The sequence below is a fragment of the Oryx dammah genome, unplaced genomic scaffold, assembly GCF_014754425.2.
Source record: "Oryx dammah isolate SB20612 unplaced genomic scaffold, SCBI_Odam_1.1 HiC_scaffold_11, whole genome shotgun sequence".
Taxonomy (NCBI): Eukaryota; Metazoa; Chordata; class Mammalia; order Artiodactyla; family Bovidae; genus Oryx; species Oryx dammah.
In genome coordinates, this window is record NW_024070195.1 from 38,202,368 (window position 1) to 38,226,503 (window position 24,136).

Here is a 24,136-nt window from a genome sequence, read left to right on the forward strand (position 1 = left end):
ACTCCCGGAGTTCACTCAGACTCACGTCCATCAAGTCAGTGATGCCATCCAGCCATCTCATCCTCTGTCGTCCCTTCTCCTCCTGCCCTCAATCCCTCCCAGCATCAGAGTCTTTTCCAATGAGTCAACTCTTCGCATGAGGTGGCAAGTACTGGAGTTTCAGCTTTAGCATCATTCCTTCCAAAGAACACCCAGGGCTGATCTTTAGAATGGACTGGTTGGATCTCCTTGCAGTCCAAGGGACTCTCAAGAGTCTTCTCCAACACCACAGTTCAAAAGCATCAGGTTTACGTTTTCTTTTTTACCACCTGGAATACATTTCAAACACTTGGGAAAACACTTAGAAGAAACTATCTGTTGCTTCACTTCTAGAAGGAACTGAGTTATCAAAAGCAAGAACTATATTCTTAATTTCTCCTCTTTTCACCGAATCAGACTTTTCATAAGCCCTATTTATGCAAGTGAAGTTGTCATTATCTCCTTCTTTAAACGGCTCACCAGCTCTTTGGGTACTGTTTTTTATAAAAATATAAATTTATTTATTTTAATTGGAGGTTAATTACTTTACAATATTGTATTGGTTTGCCATACATCAACATGAATATGCCACAGGTATACACACATTCCCCAACCGCTGCTTTACATGCTGCTTTGGTCTGTCTCTATCCTAAAACTGCATAATGATTCTGGTTCTTCCAGTCTTTGGGTTTAAGTGTTTTCAGGAAGAGAAACTATCCTAACTGCAATTCCTCATCTCCTGTTTCCTCTGACCCCTCTTCCTTCTCCTCTGGTTGAGAGGGCAGAGTGTGCTGATGGCAGTGCTCAGGACCCACCCTGCGAGCACAGCAGCTCGCATCCTGGCGGGGGCACCGAGCATCCTTTCTTGCTCTGCCTCCCAGTCTCAGCCTCCCGCCTTAACTCCACAAAGCCCAGGATCCAGCACATGAAGAAAGCAAACCACTTCCAGGTGGAGACTTCCTGGTATGGCAATTTCTTTCAGACTTTCAAAATAACAGATCACTTTGATTTTCTACAGGCTCCTCCAGAGACTGGAAAAGATAGGAGTACTTTCTTCCCCTCCTTCAGTCATATTCATTCTGAGAACTTAGTGCCAGAAACACTGACAAGGATACTGTGAGAAAAGAAAATTTACAGGCTATTTCTCTCATGAGTATAACTGCAAAAGGTCCTACAGAAAAGTGTAGCAAAGTGAACCAATACAGTACTGTAAAGTAAAATAAAGTAAAAATAAAATATTAAAATAAATAAATAAATAAATAAAAATGAAAAAAAAAAACAAAAAAAAGAATGTCTTTAAAAAAGATAATTATACCATAAGTTGAGTTTACATTAGGGATAGCAGAATAGTTTCATTTTCAGTTCAGATCAGTTCAGTCGCTCAGTCATGTCTGACTCTCTGCAACCCCATGAATCGCAGGCACACCAGGCCTCCCTGTCCATCATCAATTCCTGGAGTTCACTCAAACTCACATCCATTGAGTCGGTGATGCCATCCAGCCATCTCATCCTCTGTCATCCCCTTCTCCTTCTGCCCCCAATCCCTCCCAGCATCAGAGTCTTTTCCAATGAGTCAACTCTTCACATGAGGTGGCCAAAGTATTGGAGTTTCAGCTTCAGCATCATTCCTTCCAAAGAACACCCAGGGCTGATCTCCTTTAGAATGGACTGGTTGGATCTCCTGGCAGTCCAAGGGACTCTCAAGAGTCTTCTCCAACACCACAGTTCAAAAGCATCAATTCTTCTGCACTCAGCTTTCTTCATAGTCCAACTCTCACATCCATACATGACCACTGGAAAAACCATAGCCTTGACTTTAGATAACCTAAAAATGTCATCTAAGCTATACTCCAGTACTTTGGCCACCTGATCCGAAGAACTGACTCATTTGAAAAGACCCTGATGCTGGAAAGATTGAAGGCGGGAGGAGAAGGGGACGACAGAGGATGAGATGGTTGGATGGTATCACTGACTCAATGAACATGAGTTTGAGTGAACTCTAGGAGTTGGTGATGGACAGGGAGGCCTGGATTGCTGCAGTTCTTGGGGTCACAAAGAGTTGGACACAACTGTGCAACTGAACTGAACTGAACTGAACTGAAGCCACTCTCTCAATTCGTCCACCCTCTCCCTCCCACACTGTGTCCACAAGTCTATTCTGTCTGTCTGTGCCTCCACTGCTGCCCTGCAAATAGCTTCATTGGTACCATCTTTCCAGATTCCATGCACATGTGTTAATATACAATATCTGTCTTTCTCTTCCTAACTTACTTCACTCTGTACAATAGGTTCTAGGTTCATCCCCCTCTTTAGGACTGACTCAAATACACAAGGAGCTCAATCCAGTGCTCTATGACAACCTAGAGGGGTGGGAATCGGTTGGCAGATGGGAAGGAGGTTCAAGAGGGAAGGGACATACGTATACCTGTGACCGATTGATGTTGATGTGTGGCAGAAACCAGCACAATATTGCAATGCGAATATCTTACAATAAAAAATTTTCAAAAATGTCATCTATTATGTTAACAGATTAAGGAGAAAAATTTTATAACCTCCTCAATGAATAAGTGCATAAAAACTGTCTTCAAAACCCATTCATAACTTTTAATAATATCTCTTAGTAACCAAAATTAGGAGTAAAACTTCCTGGAATCTTATCAATGATGTACTAAAGCATCAAACCAAACAGGGAAATGATGTGAGAAGCATTTTCTTCCAAAAGAAGATCAAAATAAGATGCCAACTATCACGAGATCTACTTAAGGATGTGTGACAGTCCCAGCCAATGAAAAGGGCAAGGAAATGAAATTTAACAGGAGACGGAATAAGAGGAGTGGTCAGGGCATATGGAAGAGTACACAGGAGGTGTCTGATTCAGGCAGCCACGGAGAAGCTGAGGATTAATGGCGCCCTGCCATGGGCACTAAACAGAAAGGGAAGTGGATAATTTTAATCAAGTTCTTTTTACTTGCTCACGCTACTCTGCACAATACTTTTTCAAAGTTAGCACACTTTATCAGTGAAAAAAAGTAAACAAAATTGAGCCAGATGGTAAAAGCTTTAAGAAAATAAAAAACACTTATACAAACCTGAATTTTCTTTAGCACCACTGGTGTTTCCTGATCCCATACATGATTAGTTCCCCCATCAGTAATATATGCTTTACATGCTGTCACCATTTGGTTGGTTACCTAAAATAAATATAAGTCCAAAATAACTATATGTAGAGAAAGAAATAAAATAAGTTTTTAAAAGCATAAACATGTTCTAAATAAAAAACAGGATAAATAGCGAACATATAGTTAATTAATTACAGAATATAAAAAAACAGAGAAATACACATTTCAGTCAAAACAAAGAAAACCCAAAGTCACATTTACCTACTTCATTTAACTCAGCGTCACTGGGGCTAACAGTTTCAAAGTGAACTATATTTACCCCTTGTCTATTTCTCTCCTAATTAGGACTTAATCCAGTCCAACTATGATTCTTCACTATCCTTCACGTGCAAATAGCTTCATCGGTAGCTAAATATTAACTTAACCACCTCTCACATCCCCCAAAATAGTGAAGAAAAAAACCACAAAAAACCAAGATAGCCATTTACATGGTCAGGAAGTTAGATCAAGATGGCACACTGACATACAGAAATTTTAGAGAATTCCTAAAATATGGAATCAAATCTAAGGGGGGAAAAAAGGACTAGAGAAAGCCAATAACCTTCTGGAGAAGGTTACTTGAAGGTGAAACAGCTATGGAAATTTTATTAAGACAGGAGGCAATGTGAGGTGACCCTTAGCTGCAACCCTGAACACTGAATTTGGAGCAACTTGTACAGCAGGCAACAGTGACATATGCCGAAAGGATAAACCAATAAGCAGACCACAGCCTCGGGGAGGTGTGACCCAAGGAGCTACTGCACCCAAAAGAGGACACATCAGAGAGAAAGCTACTCCCACTCCCTCCAACAGTAAGTTATGCCCCGTACTCACAAGAGACAGACAAAATAAACAAAACCCAGAGGCAAATCAGGAATCTCAAACACAAAGATGGGCAGAAAACCAAAAATCATCAAGCAACTGAAGAAAACAAACATGGCGACAAAAGCATTAAATTCAACAAAGAGAGAAAAGACAGCAAAGATATGCGTAAAATCTTTTAAAATAGGTTTTATTAACTAAATTAGTTCATGAGAAAGATATGAGAGGATTTTTACATCATGAAAAGGAAACAACAAAAGAACTTAGAAACTGAAATTTGTATTGACCAGTAATTGGGATATAAATAAAGAGGCAGTGAGTGAGCTGAAAGGTCAAAGGACAAAGATGGGCCAAAAAGATAATAATGAATGAATATAGATTTTAGAGTCAAGAAAAGGGAATAAATTGTATAGGTGGATATAATCAGGAGTAAAGAGGAAAAGCTCCCCCAAATGAAGAGAGACGACAGTCTTTTTTAAGTAAAACAAACTCAGCAAGTAGAGAAAAAAATAAATGTAAAAAGAGCTTTATTTTGAAATTTTAGAAGTTCAAGAATAAAGAAAAAAATCCTAAAATCTTCCTATGAGAATAAAATAGGTTTCCTACAAAGGAAGAACAGTAAGATACAACACCATAGTACACAATGGCATCTTCGAAGTTCCAGGGAAAAATTATATTGAACTTAAGAAATCCAAACTAACGTTTGAGTGGCAGGACAAAATGAAGCAATTTTCAGACATGCAGGAATTCAAAGGGCTCACCACAGAAACCCTCTCTGGAAGAACTACTTAAGAATTTTTTTCCAGAAAAAGAAATAATAAATCCAAGACGAAGGAAGACGTGGAAATCACAACACAGATCAAAGAAACTAGCAATACTTAGATTTCAGTCTGAACACCTGCTGATTCATAATGTTGAAAAAATAGCGACAATAACACGAAACTAGCAATCTCCATGTGGAACATGCAGCAAAGAGGAAGACAAGCGACAGGGAAGTGTCCCAAAGTTCTTGCCATGTTTGGGACATAGATAATGAATGATTAAACCTATCCTTTGATTTAAAAAACAAAGGTTGAAATGTGACTGTTATGTTCTGCCTGAATTATTTACAAGTAAATTCTATTCAATGTGTTTCTTGGATAATTTTTTTCTATTATTTAAAACAATCAAATGACACTACATGGTAAGATTTTACATAAACTACAGTGTGCATAGAGGTAGCTAAGAAGCATTATTAACAATACACCCAACTTTTACCTCTTAGGCAGAACTATTTGGAATAAATAAATTAGAAAATCATCAGATACATTTAAACAAGTCTTGGGCACTTACCTCTGACAAGCAGAAAAGTCCCCCTTCAGTTAAGTACCATTGACTCCAGGCAACATCTTTCTTTTCTTGTCCACAAAGTATGAAAATTCAGAATTTCCCTTTTCCCTTCTCTGGCTCAAATGGAAAGCACTGCTAACTTTTTCACAGGGTTACATGTATGGCTTCTTCCCTTGAAACTCACCTTGATAAACAATGAGGTCATTCTCTCAGAAGTATTATAGTACCTGGACACACTGTGAATCATTCTGATGGCATTTATCAAATTTTGTATTCCATGTGCCATGGAAACCTAAAATTGAAATATAGCAAGTGAATTCCACCATATGTTCATATTTTTAATAACCAGAAAGCTATAATATTCAAAACTCTAAACTTACATAAAATAGTGTAACATTTTACTAAATGCCAAGTGGTATCCTTGACAGGATACTGAAACAGTGACATCAGTTTTGACAGATGTGCCAAGGTAATGCAAGATGTTAACAGGAGAAATTAGGTGAAGAGAATTCTGTACTATCATTGCAACTTTTCTGTACATGTAAACTTCAACTTTTATTTATGCTAATTCCCTGGAAGTTCAGTGGTTAAAGCTTGGCACTTCCACTGCAGGGGTCCCAGGTTCAATCCCTGGTTAGGGAACTAAGATGCTGCAAGCCATATGACATGGCCTAAAAAAAAATTTTTTTTTTGTCGTTTAAAGAAAAGATTTTGGAAGTGAAAGTTATTTAAGGATTAACAGCTCAAGTTGTTCTTTTTAAAGATGAAGAAACAGATATCTTAAGGGGTAAAATGAGTAGTGTATGGTTAAAAAGCTGGGTATTGGTTATACGACTCAGTTCGCCTATCAGCAAACCTAGGAAGTACTCCCAAGTTCTAACAGTACTGACAGAATTCCAAATATAAGGAAACTATCCTGGGGGAGGTCAAGGCAGCGTGGGAGAGATGCAAACAAACCACTGAAACAAGTAGAATGGCATGGATCAAAGCAGAGCAAGTGCATCCGAGATATCAAACTATTGGTAATATAGATTGAAAGGTTACTATGCAACAGGCACTAAGCAAAGAGCTTCACATATTATCTAAATTTATGCTGAAAATGACCCTTTAGGGCAGGTTTGATTTCACCAGATCTAAAACATCACTGATTGTAAGACTGCACCACTGCTTTAGGTGCTACTAAGAAAGGGGGAGAAAAAGCAAGAGTTCCAGAAAAACATTTACTTCTGCTTTATTGATTACACCAAAGCCTTTGACTGTGTGGATCACAACAAACTGTGGAAAATTCTTCAAGAGATGGGAATACCAGACCACCTTACCTCACTCCTGAGAAATCTGCATGCGGGTCAAGAGACAGCAGTTAGAACTGGACATGGATCAACAGATTGGATCCAAATCAGGAAAGGAGTATGTCAAGGCTGTATATTGTCACCCTGCTTATTTAACTTATATGCAGATACATCATACAAAATGCCAGGCTTGATGAAGCACAAGCTGAAATCAAGATTGCCAGGAGAAATATCAATAACCTCAGATACACAGATGACACCACCCTTATGGCAGAAAGCAAAGAAGAACTAAAGAGCCTCTTGATGAAAGTGAAAGAGGAGAGTGAAAAACTCAACATTCAGAAAATTAAGATGGTGGCATCCGGTCCCATCACTTCATGGCAAATAGATGGGGAAACAATGGAAACAGTGCCAGACTTTATTCTTTTGGGGTCCAAAATCACTGCAGATTGTGACTGCAGTTGTGCAATTAAAAGACGCTTGCTCCTTGGAAGAAAAGCTATGACCAACCTAGACAGCATATTAAAAAGCAGAGACATTACTTTGCTGACTACGGCTTTTCCACTAGTCATGTATGGACCTTAGAGCTGGACCATAAAGAAAGCTGAGCGCCGAAGAAATTATGCTTTTGAACTGTGGTGTTGGAAAAGACTCTTGAGAGTCCCTTGGACTGCAAGATCAAACCAGTCAATCTTAAAGGAAATCGGTCCTGAATATTCATTGGAAGGACTGAAAGTCCAATATGTTGGCCACCTGATGCAAAGAACTGACTCATTGGAAAAGACCCTGATGCTGGGAAAGATTGAAGGCAGGAGGAGACGGAGATGATAGAGGATGAGATGGTTGGATCGTATCACCAACTTGATGGACACGACTTTGAGTAAGCTCCAGGAGTTGGTGATGGACAGGGAAGCCTGGTGTGCTGCAGTCCATGGGGTCACAAAGAGTCGGACACGACTGAGCGACTGGACTGAACTGAAGAAAGCAGGGTGAGATGCTCAAGACAGGGAGTCTAACTCCCACAGAAAACTAAGCCATCAAACTATGCATGAAATTAACAACCCATGAAGAAAGATAGGAGCAAAGCCTACGTGTCCCAATCCTGCTGTTTGAGAGGAGAGGGAAAATAAACTCTTCTGAGATTTTGTACCACAAGCTGGTGCTCACTCACTGCCATCTGAATTCACACCAACAGTATCAAAACCAAAACATACACTACCCTCCCAGGAAAGAACTAATAATCTCAGATGGTGTCATGTTCACAATGATTCATAAAACTTGACTGGCTATAAACTGTGCTCTGAGTACATTAAATGTGAAATGTGAAAATGTGAAAAAAATGAGTCAGAATCTATAAAGTATTAACTATTCCCATTTTGCAAATAAGAAAATAGAAATGTGGAGAAGTACCTTGTCCAAGTCCCACAGCTCTAATATAAGCATAGCTATGTGCCTGAGATTTTGAGATCCTGTCTTTAACCTTGATGCAAATCACTATGGAAGAACAGATAACTGGAGATAACAGAACACTGGAGGTCAGTGGTATTCCTGACCTCCAGTAGTTTGCCTTTTAATTGCTAGGACAATTTAAAATATATAAAAAGATTTTTTTAATGGTGGTGGAATAAATAAAACCAGGAAAAACAACTACTGATGAGGGTACTACATGTCGTAGGTATGAGGTGTAACCATGACATCAGTTCAGTTCAGTCACTCAGTCGTGTCCGACTCTTTGCGACCCCATGAACCGCAACACACCAGGCCTCCCTGTCTATCACCAACTCCCAGAGTCCAGTCAAACCCATGTCCATTGAGTCGGTGATGCGATCCAACCATCTCATCCTCTGTTGCCCCCTTCTCCTCCTGCCCTCAATCTTTCCCAGCATCAGGGTCTCTTCAAATGAGTCAGCTCTTTACATCAGGTGGCCAAAGTATTGGAGTTTCAGCTTCAACATCGGTCCTTCCAATGAACACCCAGGACTGATCTCCTTTAGGATGGACTGATTTGATCTCCTTGCAGTCAAGGGACTCTCAAGAGTCTTCTCCAACACCACAGTTCAAAAGCATCAAGACATAATTAAATCAATTTTATGTAGCTTACGAAAATTAGTATCATCACTTTTCATATTTTATCATTATCTGTAGATCAACAAGATTCTAATGAAAATATGCCTAGAATTTCTTCCACCCTCAATAAGCCAACCTTACAAAGAATGAAAAAGGATTATATCAAATGGGCCCACCAGGAAAATGCCCTTCATCTGAATTTTAAACATTATTATTTATAATAATAGCTCCTTGGGTGCACAGTTCTTGACTATACATAGAGTTTAGACATTTTATACATAAAATAGATAAGAGTAGATATGTCTATAGCACAATACCAGGATGAAAACATGAAACCCAAAACTCATAAAATTTTATCAACAAGAAATAGAAGCATATGCATCCACTTTTCCTGCTCAACTGGCAGTTACAAACTTAACAGCAACTGCTTTTAGTGAGAATAAAGAAAATGAAGGGGAAAAAAAGAATTTTTAAAACCACAGAAATGAAAAAAAAAATAAAAATAAAAAAAAATAAAACCACAGAAATGGCTTATGAGGGGGAAGAAATTATAAGAACTAATACTAATAGTACTTCACTAATTTTAAAAGATAATGTTCAAAATATTCCTACATCAAAGAATGTCAGAAGCTCAATAATAACAAAATAACGATAATAATGAAGTACATCCATGGTTAGAGCAACTGAACAAAGCTTTTTTTCTCTATTTTATACAATTTCCATATGATCATATGTGTGAATGTGAAGGGAGGGTCACCAGTCTGCTTAACATTTCTACTCTTGGGTAGAATTAAATCACTTGAATGTCATTATTAATGATTAAGGAAAACAACAAAAAATGGAATAAACTGAGAAATAACATCAACCCTCATCCTCACTGAACAAAGTTTTTTAAATTACTAGGATGAAAAGAAGGAAAACCAAAACTAAATGATTTGAAAATTATATAGTTTTAAACAAGTCTTTTAAATCATGATGTTGAAATTAGTATACCTTAAAACTCTGAGGTCTTGGTAACAATAAAAAGCATTGTTATTTTCTTCCAAGTTTACTTTTTATAGTGAAAAGTTTTAAATATATAGAAAAGTACACAGAACATTATAATATTTATATATATTCTCTTTCAGCATGCTTATTTTTATTTTTATATGATTTTTAAAGAATATATATTTATTTATTATGTTGAGGTACATTCCTACTATACCCAATTTCTTGAGAACTTTTGTATTATTTTGTCAAATGCTTTGTCTGCATCTATTGATAATGACATGTTATCTTTCATTCTGCTAATGTGAGGTATCACAATTATTGACTGGCATATGTTGAACCATCTGTGCATTCCAGAAATAAATCCCCCTTGGTCATAGTGTGTGATTCTTTTAATGTGCTATGGAATTTGGCTTGCTACTGTTTTGTTGAGAATTTTTACATCTATATTCATCAGGGATATTGACCTGTAATTTTATTTTTTTGAGGTGTCCTTATCTGGCTTTGATATTATTAGAGTAATGCTGGTTGAGCATCCTCTCTTGCTCATTCTAGGGTAAGCGAGTTGTTCTGTGCATAGGTCCATGTGATGTGCAATAGAAATAGACCCTCTCCAGTCAGTCTCCCCTTCAGAAGAGACCACATCCCCAACCCACAGCTTCTCTGCAGCCTCATGAGTGACCTTGAAGCAGATGCATTCAGCTACGTTGTGCCTGAATTCGTAACCTGCAAAAACTGTGATATAATAAACGCTTATTCTTTTAAGTCACTCAGTTCTGGTGTAATTTGTTATAAGCAATGAACAATTAATATATTTGTCTTGCTCAACGTACAAATGAGGTCATAGTTATGATAATACCACATATTTAAATGTGGGTTAAAATAATAAATATAGTTTATGATTCATTACAGATATATAATAGGAAAAGACATCTTTTAAATAACTTTTCTGCAGTATGCATTTTTCCCAATATACACATATTGATTTTAAACATGCTAATTTCTAAAATGTATTGATTTTTAACTGGAAGATAGTTGCTTTACAATATTGTGCTGTTTCTGCCATACATCATGTATCAGCCCTAGGCAAACATATGTCTCCTCCTCCTCCTCCCTCCCTCCCATCTCCCACCCCATCCTACCCTTCTAGGTTGTCACAGAGCACCGGGTTTGAGTTCCCAGTGTCTGTCATACAGCAAACTCCTACCAACTATCTATTTTACATATGGTAATGTATATGTTTCAATGCTACTCTCTCAGTTCATCCCACCCTCTCCTTTCCCCACAGTAAACACACTAATTTTTAAAACTACACTTTAAAAAGTATACTTACTAGATCATAGTTATAGAGAGGTTGACATACTTTTTCTAGAGTGTACAAATATCTGACATTATCTTTTGATTCATTAGCTGTATCTGTGATTCTTGCATCCAAATCACGCCAATTCTAAGAAAAGAAAGTTTGAGTCCTGTGAAACATCCAAATATACCAGTAAGGTCTATCTATGTGCTAAAATTTAACCAAGAAATTCAAGCTGTCTTCCCTGGCCATACATATATTAAGATAGTAGATATTTAAATGTGATTAACATACCTTTTTCTCATATTATTTAAGACTTATAGTTACTATAAATATCTTAAGTGACTTAAGTCTCATTACTTTTGCAATTAATATTCCGTCTGTAGGCTTCAACCAGATGTGCTTCTATCTGGAGTACTTTTCTAGGTTAGTTATTTGTGACATTACATTATTCTGAGTCTTCAAGAATGGGTCAAGTTATTAGAAGAACACATTATTCCAAGAAAATATCCCTATCAGCAAAGTGACCTTCTCATATTCAGTGATAATGTACAGAGATGATCAGGGACCATGGAGACTTACCTCATGCAATATACAAAACCACTGATAAACAGCCATGGCAGTAAAGAACTATCAGAATTAGGACAAACTAATACTACCTACAAACTAATATCTGAAATTTTTTTCAATGAGAGAAAGATATGAACCAACATTTCTCAGGAGAACAAATGCAAGGAGCCAGTAAACTTTAAAAGATACTCAACTTCACTATTAACAAGCAAAAGCCAAAACATGACTAGCCATTTTCTACATGTCAGACTGGCAAAAAAATTTAAACTGATAATAAATAATAACAAAGTTGTAGAGTATATACCCCAGGAAAATACTTGATCGTAGGCACATAGAAGATTTAACTGTATTAATGTTTGTGAACATATAAAAAAGGAACAAATTTCCTCAAAAAATTAAACACAGAGCTAGTGTTTGACCCAGAAATCCCACTCTTAGGCATATACAAGAAAATGTCCACACAAGAACCTGTATAAAAATGTTCACAGCGGTATTATTCATAATAGCCAAAAAGAAGAAACAATGCAAATATTTGTAAACTGATAAACAAATGGTGGTATTTATCTATAATGGAATATTAGTCAACTGTGAAAAAGAATAAGTACTGATACATGCTAAAACATGGATAAACTTTGAAAACATTAAGCCAAGTGAAAGAAACCGGTAACGAAAGCCCACATACTATATGATTCCATTTATATGAAATGTCCAATCTACAAATCTACAGAGATAAAAAGTGGACTGGTGGTTACTTAGGACTGGTGTGAGGGGAAAGAGACAGGTAGAGATGGTTTTGAAGTGATGAAAATATTCTAAAATTGATGATTGCACAATTCTGTGATTACAGTAAAAGCCACTGAATTTTGCCCCTTAGATGAAAGAGATGAACAGCATGTGAATTTTACCTTGAGACTGTTGAAAAAAAAAAGAAACCATTTCACTGTCTAAAAATAGGAAAATGATTAGCTAGAACCTGGTGCATTAATGTTCTGGAAAACTACACAGCTTGATCTGACAGGCATAACTCTGTAAGATATGCTACTAGGGGAAGAGGGAGTTAAAGAAAAATAGAATATGACACTGCGTAATTTTTAAAAATTAGAGACCCAAAACAAATGTGTGTGTGTGTGTTTATATTAGGAAGAAACAGAAAAGAACCTGGAAAGAATCAAGCCAAACCGTTAATAAATATGACCTCCAGGAAAGGAGGTAGACTAGTGGGGTGAGATGTATGGTAGAGGACATTTTTGCTTTTGACTTTCTTGTAGTTCTCTATTTCAATGAGCTGGTAATGATTTATAGTTTCAAAACCAATTTTAAAATAAATGGCAATCACCCTATACTAGTATTATCAAAATTGGTATGTGAAATATTGAGAAACCTTCACTTCTATACTTCCTTTTCCTCTTCTGGAAGTAATTATGGCATATGAGAAAGCCTTACTCAAAGTTTTAGCATTTCTAAATGCACGGTGCCAAGTATACGATGCAAAGAAGCAATACAAGAAGGGTAATTTTCCAGTTGTTTATTTTGAAGTATACCTAACTTTAAAACACAAGGCCTTTTACCTTTAAGAGTTTGGAGTGTGCAACATTAAGCACATTTATAACAGCCTTACAACTTGGCCCTTTAATCTGTTCAATGATATAATTGAATTTGGCTGACATGCGTTTCCAGTGTTCCAGTTCAGTGAGTGGACCCGAGTCATCAGCTTCTTTTCTCATCTGCTCACTCTCAATAAGTACCTATAATCAAAAAAGTTCACAGCTTAGAAATGTTACTTTCTTCTTTTAAAATCTCATTATTTGCACTTTTTTAAAGAAAGTTCAAAGTATAAATGACAGTCAACACTGAATAACATGAGAACTCTTAGTAAACCATGACTAGAAGAGAATATCTTTACCATGATAATGAGTATCTACTAAAAATCAACAGCAAACATCATACTTAAAAATGAAATTTTAGAAAATACCACTTTGAAACCAAGGACAAGACAATTTCATCACTATCACCACCTGCTTCTATTCAACCTGGACATGGAGATCACAGAACAATATAAGGAAAGTAAACAAAAGGTACAAGAACTGTAAATAAAAAACAAAAATGGCATAATCACAGATGGAATGGTTGGCCACATTTTAAAAATTCAAGAATATATAAAGACAGACTTTTATAACTAATAAAAGTGAACAATTCAGTAAGGTTTTGGCTGTATATATTTAAATATTAGTATCATTTCTTTACAAGCCATCTAGCAATATAAAAATGTAATTTCTAAAATGACAGCATATGCTACAATGAATAGTAACAACATTAAGATATCTAGAGTTTAACAAAAGATGTACGAGATCCTTTTGGAGAAAATTAGAAAATTTACTTTCACCACACAAAATAAATAAATAAATGGAGAAATATACCATGTTCATGGATTGGGAAATTCAGTAATATAAAAATGGCAATTTTCTCTAAATTAATGTATACATTCAATGAAATTTCCAATCAAAATCTCGACAAGGCTTTTTTTCATGATACCTAACAAACTAGTATTAAAATTAATTTGGGAGAACAGTTAACCAGAAATAATCAGTGTAATTTTGAACAAAACCACTTGAAAGGGAATTAGCATACTAAATGTTGATTTAGTAAAAAGCAACAGAAATCAATGCAGTATGGTATGAATGCAAAAAACAAATAAGACCAATGGGATAGATAAAAGAGTCTAGAAACTTGATACATAACACAAATTCGTTAGCAAAGAATGGACAACCAAATACAGCTCTGGGACAACTGGCTCACTATACGGAAAGACAAAATTAGATTCCTACTTTGCTTTATACGTGCATGCTTCCTTCATGTCCAACTCTTTGCAACCCTATGGACTGTCGCCCACCAGGCCCCTGGATTCTCCAGGCAGAAACATCGAACAGGATGCCATGCCCTCCTCCAGGCGATCTTCCTAAGGGATCCTTCCCACATCTCCTGCAGCTCCTACCCCACAGGCAGATTCTTTACTGCTGAGCCACTGGGGAAGCCCTTACATTATACACAGATGCAAATAATTCCAGATACACTAAAAGTTAAACGGTTAAAAAAAAATGGCAAAACCTTTAAAGAAAATACAGAGGATGGGGGTAAAACTATAAAGAAAGACATGGAATGGAATATCATAACTGTCAAGAAAATTGTAACCACTGGAAGAAAAAGAAGTTAAAATTGGGAAGAGAAATGCATGGAGATTGCACGGTGCAGATGATGCTCTATTTAACTTGCAAAAGTTACACAGTGTTCATTTTACAATAATTTATTTATCTTATTAATTTTTAGTATTATTCATTTGTTACTCATTTTTGTATATTTCAGCATTTAAAATAAATAATTTAGGAGAATATCTTCACAACATGAGAGTACGAAAAGTGTTTCCTAAATACAAAAAGCACAAAGCTTCTAGTCACCGGAGGTAGCTAAATTGAGGCTAGATTGCCATTCGTATCTCACATACATCCATTAAAATGTAAAACTTCCACATGACTAAAGACACCAATACCAACTGAAAATTCAGGACACAATAGGGAGCAACAAAAGATGAACAGCCGGAAGACATTATTCAAACTGAGTCTCAACAATTCAGTAAGACATCATCAAGCTATCTGAAAGAAAACTAGGTAAAGGATAAGAACAGCCAATTCAACAAGGAGAGATCTAAATATCCATTAAGCATGCACAACCTCAGGATTTCCCTGGTGGTCCAGTGGTTAAAACTCCACTCTTTCTAGAGAACAGACTTATGGACTTGGGGAGAAGGGAGGAGAGGGTGAGATGTATGGAAAGAGTAACATGGAAACTCACATTACCATATGTAAAATAGATAACCAACGGGAATTTGCTGTATGGCTCAGGAAACTCAAACAGGGGCTCTGTATCAATCTAGAGGGGTGAGATGGGGAGGGAGATGGGAGGGAGGTTCAAAAGGGAGGGGATATATGTATACCTATGGCTGATTCATGTTGAGGTTTGACAGAAAACAATAAAATTTATCAAAATACAATTTCACACCCAACATACTGACAACCATTAAAAATCTGACATTCCTAGTGTAATGGAAGATTTGAAGACATGGAAACTCTCATTTGCTTATGTAAAAAATTATAAATGAATATAACCACTGTTTGGAAGGCTTTGCAGTTAGTACCCAATAAAAGATTGCCATAGTACTTCTCTCAGCCATCCCCTAGGAAACTCCTGAACAAGTGCAAACAAGACCTGAACGAAGATATTCAATGAAGATGTATTGACATTATTATTGTTTGTAATAGGACAAAAACGTAGAAACAACTAACTTTGTTAGAAAATGGATGACATCACTCAGTTCAGTTCAGTTCGGTCACTCAGTCGTGTTCTACTCTTTGCCATCCCATGGACTGCACGTGCCAGGCCTCCCTGTCCATCACCAACTCCTGGAGCTTACCCAAACTCACGTCCATTGAGTCGGTGATGCCATCCAACTATCTCATCCTCTGTCATCCCCTTCTCCTCCCGCCTTCAATCTTTCCCAGCATCAGGGTCTTTTCAAATGAGTCAGTTCTTTGCATCAGGTGGCCAAAATTTCAGCTACAACATCAGTCCTTTCAATGAATATTCAGGACTAATCTCCTTTAGGATGGACTGGTTGGATCTCCATGCAGCCCAAGGGACTCTCAAGAGTCTTCTCCAACACCACAGTTCAAAAGCATTGATTCTTCAGCACTCAGCTTTCTTTATAATCCAATTCTCACATCCATACATGACTAATGGAAAAACCATAGCTTTAACTATCCTGACCTTTGTCAGCAAAGTAATGTCTCTGCTTTTTAATAAGCTGTCTAGGTTAGTCAGAGCTTTTCTTCCAAGGAGCAAGCATCTTTTAATTGCATAACTGCAGTCACAATCAGCAGTGATTTTGGAGACTAAAAGAATAAAATCTGCCACTGTTTCCACTGTCTCCCCATCTATTTGCCATGAAGTGAGGAGACCAGATACCATGATCTTCGTTTTCTGAATGTTGAGCTTTACGCCAACTTTTTCACTCTCCTCTTTCACTTTCATCAAGAAGCTTTTTAGTTCTTCTTTGCTTTCTGCTATAAGGGTGGTGTCTTCTGCATATCTGAGGTTATTAATATTTCCCCAGAAATCTTGATTCCAGCTTGTGCTTCATCCAGCCCAGCGTTTCTCATGATGTACTCTGCATTTAAGTTAAATAAGCAGGGTGACAATATACAGCCTTGTCGTACTCCTTTTCCAATTTGGAACCAGTCTGCTGTTCCATGTCCAGTTCTAACTGTTGCTTCCTGACCTGCATATAGATTTCTCAAGAGGCAGGTCAGTGGTCTGGTATTCCCATCTCTCCCAGAATTTTCCACAGTTTATTGTGATCCACACAGTCAAAGGCTTTGGCATAATCAATAAAGCAGAAGTAGATGTTTTTCTGGAATTCTCTTGCTTTTTCAATGATCCAACAGATCACTGAAGATATTAAGATATCTTATGATATCAGAAACAGAATATATTAAGAAGAGGTGGGAAGAATACACAGAACTATACAAAAATAGGTCTTCATAACCCAGATAACCATGATGGTGTGATCACTCACCTAGAGCCAGATATTCTGGAATGTGAAGTCAAGTAGGCCCTATGAAGCCCCACTACGAACAAAGCTAGTGGAGGTGATGGAATTCCAGCTAAGCTATTTCAAATCCTAAAAGATGATGCTATTAAAGTGCTGCACTCAATATGCCAGCAAATTTGGAAAACTCAGCAGTGGCCATGGGACTGGAAAAGGTCAGTTTTCATTCTAATCTTAAAGAAAGCCAATGCCAAAGAATGTTCAAACTACCACACAATTGCATTCATCTCACATGCTAGCAAAGTAATACTCAAAATTCTCCAAGCTAGGCTTCAACAGTATGTGAACCGTGAACTTGCAGATGTTCAAGCTGAATTTAGAAAAGGCAGAGGAACAAGAGATTAAATTGCCAACATCCATTGGATCATCGAAAAAGCAAGAGAGTTCCAGAAAATCATCTACATCTGCTTCTGTTCGGTCCTTACCATTTTCGTCCTTTATCCTGCCCATCCTTGCATGAGATGTTCCTTTGATATTTCCTATTTTCCTGAAGAGATTGCTAGTCTTTCCCATTCTATTGCTTTCCTCTACTTCTTTGCATTATTCATTTAAGAAGGCCTTCTTATCTCTCCTTGCTATTCTCTGGAACTCTGCATTCAGTTGGGTATATCTTTGCCTTTCTCTTTTGTCTTTAGCGTCTCTTCTTTCCTGATATCTGTAAAGCTCCTCAGACAACTACTTTGCCTTCTTGCATTTCTTTTCCTTTGAGATGGTTTGGTCACTGCCTCCAAAATCATCTCAAAAACACTGTACAACATTATGAACCTCCATCCATAGTTCTTCAGGAACTCTGTCTACCAGGTCTAATTCCTTGAATCTATCCATCACTCCACTGTATAATCATAAGGGATTTAGAACTTATCTGAATGACCTACATGTTTTCCCTATTTTCTTTAATTTAAGCCTGAATTTTGCAATAAGGAGGTCATGATTTGAGCTACAGTCAGCTCCTGATCTTACTTTTGCTGACTGTATAGAATTTCTCCATCTTTGGCTACAAAGGGCAATCAATCTGATCTTGGTATTGACCATATGGTGATGTCTATATGTAGAATCATCTTTTGTGTTGTTGGAAGACGGCATTTGCAATGACCAGTGCATTCTCTTGGCAAAAATGTTAGCCTTTGCCCTGCTTCATTTTGTACTCCAAGGCCAAACTTGCCTGTTATTCTGGTATCTCTTGACTTCCTACATTTGCATTCCAAACCCCTATGACGAAAAGGACATCTCTTTTTATTTTATTTTTATTTTTCTGGTGTTAGCTCTAGGTTTTGTAGGTCTTCCTAGAACTGTTCAACTTCATCTTTTTCGACATCAGTGGTTGGGGCATAAACTTGGATTACTGTGATGTTGAATGGTTTGCCTTGGAAATGAACTAAGATCATTTTGTCATTTTCGAGACTGTGCTCAAGTACTGTATTCTGTAATTGACTATGAAGGCTACTCTATTTCTTCTAAGGGATTCTTGCCCACAGTAATAGATATAATGGTCATCTAAATTAAATTCTCCCATTCCTATCCATTATAGTTCACTGATTCCTAAGATGTTGATATTCAGCCTATCTCCTGCTTGACCACGTCCAGTTTACCTTGATTCGTGGACCTAACATTCCAGCTTCCTATGCAATACTGTTCTTTATAGCATCTAACTTTACTTTCACCACCAGACACGTCCCCAACCAAGCATCATTCCAGCTTTGGCCCAGCTACTTCATTCTTACTGGAGCTATTAGTAATTGCCCTCCACTGTTCACCATGGTAGCACATTGAACACCTTCCAACCTGGGGGACTCATCTTGCAGCATCATATCTTTTTGCCTTTTGCAAAAGTCCCTGGGGGTCTCCAGGCAGGAACGCTATTGAAGTGCTGTACTCAGCATGTCAGCAAATTTGGAAAACTCAATAGTAGCTACAGGACTGGAAAAGGTCAGTTTTCATTCCCATCCCAAAGAAAAGCAAGTTCTTTATATATTATGGATACTAACTCTTTGTTACACAGGCTGGTAATATTTTTCTCCCAGAAAGTCAATTATCTTTTAATGTTGCTTACAGTGATTTCTGCCATATGGATATCACTTTAATTTTTGTAGGTAGTCAAATGTGTCAGGTTTTTCTTTCATGGCTTCTGGGTTTTCCATCTCTCTTAATCAGATATTAATATAGCCCTACATAATGTTCTGATTTATCTATAGTTTTTGTTCTACTTTTCACATTACTCTTTAAAGGCTGGATTTGTTCACAGCATGTTTTTGAGATTCATTCATCTTGTTGCATGTATCGCTCCTTTTAGTTTTAGCGATGATCCATCCTAAATCAATTTTTGTGCATGACAAGAGGTCGGGTTTATTTTACACGTAATTTTTTAATATTTATTTATTTTTTGGCTGTGCTGGTCTTTTCTGCTGCACGTAGGCTTTCTCTAGTTGTGGTGAGCTGAGGCTACTCTTCCTTGCCGTGTGCAGGTTTCCCATTGTGGTAGCTTCTCTTGTTTTGAAGCACAGGCTCTAGAGCGCAGACTCTGGCTTCCGTTGTTCCACAGCATGTCTAATCTTCCTGGACCAGGGATCGGACACCTGTCCCCTGTACTGGCAGGCAGATCCTTATCCACTGTGCCACCAAGGACATCCTAGATGTAATTTTTAAAGATTTCTTGCACTGATTCTGCTTAACTGGAGACCATTTGCTGCAGTTGGCCAACTTGATTTTCTTATTTCAAGTTGCCTAATATCCTCATGTTAAGCTATTATCTTTTGCTTGCTCATTTTTATAAAAGAATCTATTCTGATTGATCACGAAAACTGGAGGAGATCTTCTCAGCTCTGTGCAGGACAGAGCTTGACCTCCATAATGGCTTACAACTCCCCTCCTTCCTCAGTGGCATTAAAGGTAACTGCAGGTGGACAAATACTCATTTTTATTACCTAGTGACACCTGGAAGCAAATTCTGGGGTCAGCACTCCAGGCCTTGATGGAGTTTCCAAAACTCCTCCAGATTCTCCACTCTAACTACACTTCCCTCCTTCTAACAGTTCTGAGAGAGGTAGAATCAGAAATGCTTTTCTCTAACTCTTGCTTGCTCAAGACTTTTCTCCCCTAGTCCTCACTCAATTAAGGATTTTATTCTCCAGTTCCACTCTCCTGTGCTCATGAACTGGAGATCTATGAGCTGATTTCTAGAGTCTATTTAGAGCAATTATATAGTATCTGGTTTGGGGGAGCCTTTGTAGTGTAAGTTGGCACCTCACAGAATGTGACACCATTTCTATCACTGCTTTTCTTACTGACAGAGAAAATGTATTTGGCCACAGAGCTGCAGACTTGCAACTGTAGCACTAATATGAATGAGCCTAGTTTGAACCTCTCTGTCAACACAGACAATTTCACTGATGAACCAAAAAGCATTTATTAATTATCTAGCATTGTGGCTATAGGCTCTTCATTGTGTTCTTTTCCTCTCTCTCTAATGAAAAGCATAAAAAATATATAAAATATTGCAGATAAATGCTAGCTATTCCTGATTCTTTATTATTTCATCCTCAAGCCATACTGTTATGGTTTCCTCCTTAAAGTGAGAAATATCTTAAAGGTGATTTTAAATGGTCCAAAGAGAACCATGATTTTGCACTGGAATCAAGAAGAGGCTGAATTTCATAGTAGAATATGGAAGGCTCCTCTTCCCTTTACATTCAGGAACAAAATGCAACGATTAGGACACAGATGAGAACCACAACTCATATCTGATGAAGTCACTCGGGCCAGCTCACCTGTTCGATCTGTTTGTACCATACCATCAGCACGTCCTCTAGCTGACGAACAGTTTCTGAATTGCTCGCTGCAAGTGTCACTTCTTCAAAGGTATGCAGTTTGGAAAAATCAACATTATCTATTTTCTTTAACTTAACTGTTCCCTCAATACTTATTCTAGCACCTAAAAGGGAAAAAATAGTATTGAGAAGAGATGGTAATGTCAGTGTGTTAAACATCAATGTGTGGTTTCAAGCTGTAATTGCTAAAATGTTAGAGATTTAATATTTTATAGAAGTATAATTCTAATTGATCATTAGACTGTTATGATTATTTAAATTATTTTTATCAATATGAGATGATTTATAGTTTAAAGAGAGTTAATAATAAAGCATATATTTTTAAATATGGTAAAAATTTTCACAAATAATATAGGAAGAGACTTCTTCCTCAACAGAAAATATAAAAGAAAATGTATCTTATGCCTTCAAAAATTCCTGGAAAGAGAAGTTGTAATGATTAAATGTCTTACCTCTAGGTCCCATAATTACTTTGATTAACATCATCTTTTAAGATGGAAATTTTTTCTCTAATGTTTATTTTTCATAACATATCTTATAGCTAATTTGCTTATTTGTAATAATTCATTAAACATTAAATATTATACTTACCATCTAAAAAGGAAAGGTATCTGTTGATGGTTTCAATGAAAATGTGTTTTTCAGATTCTCCTTGCTGGGACTGGTTTAAAGCACCCCAATTATTTGTTGCAAGGATAGCTGGTAGAAATATATTGGCCAGCATATTTCTAATCCCAACTAGCAGTCCTTCTGATGCATCCAGAACAGTAAATAGCACTTCCTGAAAGGATAATGTTCAAAGGTTATTTTATATGCTGGTCCCATTAAGAACTGAAAACCAAAATCTATTTTTACATTGTAATAAGTATAGATAACACATCTTATAAACTATTAGGAAAACTTAAGTGGTGAATATTAGGGTTCTAAAACCAACAAATTTATATTCTGCCTGCATTTAACCATTCAGATGCTTGCTCATCAAACAAACATTTTTTTCCCTGGTGCTTTAAATTCTGCCTAGGGAAGAAGTTATGGCCTGGAGCATACACAATGTGAGGGAAATGAAAATAAGCCTCCTGCAAAAAGGAAGTTCTAGGTTGACAGTTGCCGTGTCTATGAAAAGGAGACCAGAAAACTGTCAGTGCAAAGACAGAACAATGAAACTAGCCTTCTGCCCAGAAATTTGACACAAAAAACACCTCTGGTGAAAGGGTACAAACTTTCAGTTATAAGATGACTAGGTTCTGGGGATATAATGTACAACATGGTAACTATGTTAACAATGTGCCATGCTAAGATACTTCAGTCATGTCCGACTCTCTGCAACCCTATGGACCATAGCCCACCAGGCTCCTCTGTCCATGGGATTCTCTAAGCAAGAATACTCGAGTGGGTTGCCATGCCCTCCTCCAGGGGATCTTCCCAACCCAGGGATCAAACCCGACTCTCTCGTGGCTCCTGCATTGGCAGACAGGTTCGTTATCACTAGCACCACCTGGGAAGCCCCATAGTCAACAATCAGTTTCGTTCAGTCGCTCAGTCATGTCCAACTCTTTGCAACCCCATGGACTGCACCATATCAGGCTTCCCTGCCCACCACCAACTCCCGGAGCCTGCTCAAACTCATGTCCATCGAGTCAGTGATGCCATCCAACCATCCCATTCTCTGTCCCATTCTCCTTCTGCCTTCAATCTTGCCCAGCATCAGGGTCTTTTCCATGAGTTAGTTCTTCACATCAGGTGGCCAAAGTATTAGAGGTTTAGCTTCAGCATCAGTCCTTCCAATGAATATTCAGGACTGATCTCCTTTAGGATGGACTGGTTTGATCTCCTTGCAATCCAAGGGACTCTCAAGAGTCTTCTCCAACACCACAGTTCAAAAGCATAAATTATCATATCATATACTTGAAAGCTGCTGGGACATCCCCGGCAGTCCAGTTGTTAAGACTTCACCTTCTAATGTAGGGGATGAAATCTTTGATTGGGGAGCTAAGAACCCACATACCTCTTAGGCAAAACACCAAAACATAAAACAGAAGCAATATTGTAATAAGTGCAATAAAGAGCTTAAAAATGGTCCACATCAAAAAAAAAAAAATTAGAAAAAAGTTGCTAAGGGAGTAGATCTTAAACATCATTACCAAAAAAGAAAAGTAGTTAATTATATGAAGTTAATGCTACGCTGGTAATCATCTCACAATGTATTAAATAAATTCTTTGCATACCTTAAACTTACATAATGTTATATGTCAATTGTATCACAATAAAGCTGGCAAAAATATTTAACTATATATTTGAAAAAAAAGTAAACATACTTCCTGAATATTTTTAGTATTTATAGGGATATCGTTGTGACAGCGAACAAAAAATACACACTGTCCTTTTAGTTTCTCCGGGGCTGCGTTGTCTACATACAATCTCATCATTTTTGCCCCTTTGGTTGCTCCAGCAATAGTTCGACCACATTCTGAAAACAAAAGTCAAGAACTTAACATATGATCACATAACTGATTAAATGTGATAAATTACTGTGAATCTTACACTGGTGTTCCTTGCCTCACTTTATTATAAGAAGTTTTCAATATGATTGTAGGATAAAATTTTTTGCCTACAGAAAGATGTTAGTAATTGCAAATCTTAACGTTGCCACCTCCGCGGGTGCCTTTCCCTAAGCTCTGCACTTTGCTCCTTCTGGCCTGGCCTCAGGCAGGGCCTTTATGCAAACTCTTCTGCCATCCCATCGTCCACCTTCTACCTCCCTAATCCTTGCTAATCTTACATATTTTAGCCAGAATGCCACCTCTTGGGGAAACCTTCAGTGACTCCCCTAAGAAGATCCTGTCCCCTCCTAATATTCTCACAGCACCCAACTGATATGAAATCTTCCTTGAGCTAATTTCAATGAAAACTTATCATTTAATTAGGTATCTATCTTCAGTGTTTGAAGATTCTTGAGAGTCCCTTGGACTGCAAGGAGATCAAACCAGTCAATCCTAAAAGAAATCAACCCTGAATATTCACTGGAAAGACTGATGCTGAAGGTGAAGCTCCGATACCTTGGCCACTTGATGTGAAGAGCCGACTCATTAGAAAAGACCCAGAGGCTGGGAAAG

At 37.5% G+C, this 24,136-nt stretch overlaps 1 protein-coding gene across 2 annotated transcripts in view; it reads right to left on the reverse strand.

The window, feature by feature from the left end:
• The window catches only part of DNAH8 (dynein axonemal heavy chain 8), a 313,398-nt gene extending 289,934 nt beyond the window's left edge, over positions 1-23,464 (reverse strand). For both annotated transcript variants that reach the window (XM_040249771.1, XM_040249772.1), the window contains exons 1-7: positions 23,339-23,464; positions 21,615-21,804; positions 20,964-21,127; positions 13,109-13,285; positions 11,004-11,117; positions 5,512-5,619; positions 3,108-3,209 (exon numbers count right to left, since the gene is read on the reverse strand). In XM_040249771.1, coding sequence (XP_040105705.1) covers positions 3,108-3,209; positions 5,512-5,619; positions 11,004-11,117; positions 13,109-13,285; positions 20,964-21,127; positions 21,615-21,804; positions 23,339-23,449 — 966 coding nt within the window. In that variant the 5' untranslated portion in view covers positions 23,450-23,464. The remainder of the gene's footprint in view (positions 1-3,107; positions 3,210-5,511; positions 5,620-11,003; positions 11,118-13,108; positions 13,286-20,963; positions 21,128-21,614; positions 21,805-23,338) is intronic.
• Positions 23,465-24,136: the final 672 nt, after the last annotated feature.